A 3,484-nucleotide genomic window follows, 5' to 3' on the forward strand; every position below is an offset into this window, starting at 1 on the left:
AAAAAAATCCCATAAATAAATATTAAGTATAATTAATTATTCAGGGCACGACCCCGATCGCCGGGGGGGTCCGTGCCAGAGAGCGGCGAGGTTTTCCTTGGTTATTTTTGGCATTATTTAGGTGGATGGGGAGGGATGCTCGCGGCGCTGGGCCCCGGCAGCACACGGGAAAGCACGGCAGATCCGCATTTATTATTTTTTTTTTTCCCATTTTGTTTCATTTTCCTTTTTATTTGGACATTGCAGAAATAGCCCTGTGTAGTGGATAAAAGTGCAACATACACAATATTTAAGAAAAGGAGGAAAGAAAACCTGCCTTGAGGTCTGTCAGTCAGAGTCGCAAACAGAAACAAGAAACCAAGCCCTCGCGCAAGAGGTGCTTTTTTTTTTTTCCCTTTTTTTTTCTATGCACATCATGCAAAATAGTTAAAAAGAAAGATTAGAAAAGAGAAGTCAAAGAAAACCCCACGAGAGATCGACCGAGCCCTAGAAAGAGCAGAAAGCCCCGAGTGCCGCTTGACTCGGGGAGGGAATCGCTGCCCTCCGGCATCTCCAAGTGTTTGGCACTCTTGTGATTACATTAGAGATTTTTTTTTTATATATATATATATTTTTAATACAGTCTATTAAAGAGAGAAAACTGCCACAATATAAGAAAAAAAAAAAAAACCAAGATCACCCACACTACAGACTGCATGGTAGTTAGAAAAGCCGAGCGTCCCCCCGCCCCCCTGTACATATAAAATCTGTCCCTTTGCTCACAGCAACCAAGAAGTACAAGCTTTAAAAAATAAACCAGCAATTCCTCCTCTAGGCCCTTCCTTTATAAAAGTTTTGGTTTTCCCCTCGAGAACCTTAAAATGTGACTAAAATGAAATATATATATATATTTTATATCATTTTCCAACATCCAAAGACATCAACATAAAAAATCATAAGGAAGGGGATAGCATGGTACATCCAAGTGCACAGATTCATTTTTGCAAGATTAAATAATGTAAACAAGGTGCCCACTGGGAACAACCCTGGCCGGGGGGAGACCCCGGGGGCCGGCCCCCCCCCCCCCCCCCATCTTTCGCTGCCCCCTTTCCTCTTACCCCCTGATCTAGTGTGGTGCAAGGTTCATCGGACCGAGAAAAGAAATCACCGGTAATTCAGAGCCGCGGCGTGACGCCTCCGTTCATCCCTCGTGCCGGCGGGTTGGGGTGGGGGTTTTGGAGCGGGTGATTATTTTTCCAATTATTATTTTCTATTTATTTATTTTTAATTTTTTTTTTTTTTTAATTTGCCGTTGGGCTTTGTCTCGCTCGCCGCCCTCCCCTCGGCTTGTCTGTCGGAGGGCAAGGATGTGCTGCGGTGCGGTGGGGATTGCAGGCTGGCGAGGACGGCTCTCCAAGTGCTTGCTCGGCGCGGTTGCTGCGGTCTTGGCGGCGGGGTGGGGGGGGGAAATTATTTTTTTGCCGATAACCTGTGCCGTTGTAAACCGACCCCCCCTGGCCCCCCCGCCTCCGGCTTCAGCCGAGCGTCCCTGGGGAGGCTTTAAACGCCGGGAGGGGCCTTTTCCGAGAGATTTTGCAGCACATCATCAATTCTATCATCTTCAATAACCACTGGAAAGCAGAAAAAAACCCCCATAACCGTGGTGAATACCCTGCCGCTGTGCGCCCCTCACCCAAGGTCACCCCGGGCCGGTGGGCACCCCGGGCTGGGGTTGGGGAGGGGGGTCCCGCGTCCCTGGCGCGGCCGTCGGCAAAGGCGGCACGGCGCCCGGTGTCTGACACCCCGTGGGGTACCCGGTGCGCCGTGCCCCGTCCCTGGGGAGGGTCCCCGGTACCCCGCGCCCCGGCACGATGCCTGGTGCCCCGTCCCTGGGGAAGGTACCTACACCCCGGCAAAGGGCCTGGGGCGTGGGGCCTTGTCCCCAAGGAAGGTCCCTTCACCTCTACGCCCTGGGGATGGTCCCCAGGGCACGATGCCCTGTGCCCAAGGAAGGTTCCCACTACCCAGCACCCCAGGGAAGGTCCCTGGGACACGATGCACGGCAGCCCGCAGTGAGCCCGGTCCATCACACCCTGTCCCTGGGGATGGTCCCTGGTGTCCTGCGGCCCAGGGGAAGGTCCCTGGGACGTGATGCCCGACATCCCCCAGGGTGCCCTGGGTCCTAGGGATGCTTCCCGGTGCCCTGCATCCCGGGAAGGTCCCAGTGCCCTGCATCTCGGGGATGCTTCCCGCTGCCCTGCATCCCGGGAAGGTCTCGCTGCCCTGGGTCCTAGGGATGTTTCCAGTGCCCTGCATCCCGGAGATGCTTCCCAGTGTACCCTGGGTCTTAGGAATGCTTCCCAGTGTCCTGCATCCTGGGGATGCTTCCCGCTGCTCTGCGTCCTAGGGATGCTTCCCAGTGCCCTGCATCCTGGAGATGCTTCCCGCTGCCCTGCGTCCCGGGGATGCTTCCCAGCGCCCTGCGTCCCAGGAAGGTCCTGCTGCCCTGGGTCCTGGAGATGCTTCCCGCTGCCCTGCGTCCCGGGGATGCTTCCCAGCGCCCTGCGTCCCAGGAAGGTCCTGCTGCCCTGCGTCCCGGGGATGCTTCCCAGCGCCCTGCATCCCAGAGATGCTTCCCAGCGCCCTGCGTCCCGGGAGGGTCCCGGTGCCCTGCATCTCGGGGATGCTTCCCAGTGCCCTGAGTCCTAGGGACGCTTCCCGCTGCCCTGCATCCCGGGGTCGCTTCCCGGCGCCCGGCACCGCCCCCCCCGCACCTACCTCTCTTGCTGCGGCCGATCTGCCCCAGCTTGGGGGGCCGCTTGCCCTGCCCGCCGGCGAGGAGGCCGTCGGGCCCGCGGAGGCGGACGGGGAAGGGCAGCTGCCCCACGGCCGCGTCCCCCGCCAGCTGCCCCTCGCCGTAGGGCGGCCCCTCCGACATGGGGGCGGCGGGGGGGGACCCGCCGCCGCCGCCGCCCCCCGACAGCCTCCCGGGGCGCGGGGGCCCCGCGGGCCCGGGGCAGCGGCGCAGCGGGGCGCGGGGCGGCCGCCCCGTCACATCCCGGCCCGGCCCGGCGCTGCTGGCGGCTCCGCGGCTGCGGCGGCGGCTCCGGCGGCGGCGGCGATAGAGGAGCGGGGGGCGGGACCGGGCGGGACGGGGCGGGAGCGGCACGGCCCCCCCCCCCCCCCCCCCCCCCAAAACCCTCCTCCCCACGGGCCCCGGCGGCGGCACCGCCCCCGGCGGGCTGCCCCACGCCCCGCGGGGATCCCCGGGGCTGCCCCGCCGCCGTGTGCCCCGGCTGCGTCCCCGGGGAGCCCGGAGCTGGCCCCGCGGCGCTTCTGGGGAGCGTGGAGCCGCCCCGCCGCATCCCTGCGGGGCCCGGGGCTGCCCCGCAGCGTCCCCCGGCGAGGCAAGGCTGCCCCGCAGCACTTCTGGGGAGCCTGGATCTGCCCTATAGCAAACCCCGGTGAGCCCAGAGCTGCCCCACAGCACTTCTGGGGAGCCCAG

At 61.8% G+C, this 3,484-nt stretch overlaps 1 protein-coding gene across 1 annotated transcript; it reads right to left on the reverse strand.

Annotated features, from left to right (window-relative positions):
• Window positions 1–210: 210 nt before the first annotated feature.
• CAMK2N1 (calcium/calmodulin dependent protein kinase II inhibitor 1) lies at window positions 211–3,048 on the reverse strand. Its single transcript, XM_069782402.1, has 2 exons — window positions 2,758–3,048; window positions 211–1,610 (listed from the first exon to the last, which is right to left on the reverse strand). Exons 1-2 carry the CDS (start codon window positions 2,915–2,917, stop codon window positions 1,540–1,542), a joined length of 231 nt encoding a protein of 76 aa, XP_069638503.1. The 5' UTR covers window positions 2,918–3,048; the 3' UTR covers window positions 211–1,539.
• Window positions 3,049–3,484: the final 436 nt, after the last annotated feature.

This window comes from Haliaeetus albicilla, chromosome 4 (genome assembly GCF_947461875.1).
Source record: "Haliaeetus albicilla chromosome 4, bHalAlb1.1, whole genome shotgun sequence".
NCBI classification, from domain to species: domain Eukaryota; kingdom Metazoa; phylum Chordata; class Aves; order Accipitriformes; family Accipitridae; genus Haliaeetus; species Haliaeetus albicilla.

Excerpts from the sequence above, each read along its gene's own strand:
- CAMK2N1 (XM_069782402.1), bottom strand. The coding sequence starts at position 2,917 with ATGTCGGAGGGGCCGCCCTACGGCGAGGGGCAGCTGGCGGGGGACGCG. Across the intron at positions 1,611-2,757 it reads GATCGGCCGCAGCAAGAGAG|TGGTTATTGAAGATGATAGA; the intron begins GTAGGTGCGGGG and ends TCTGCTTTCCAG.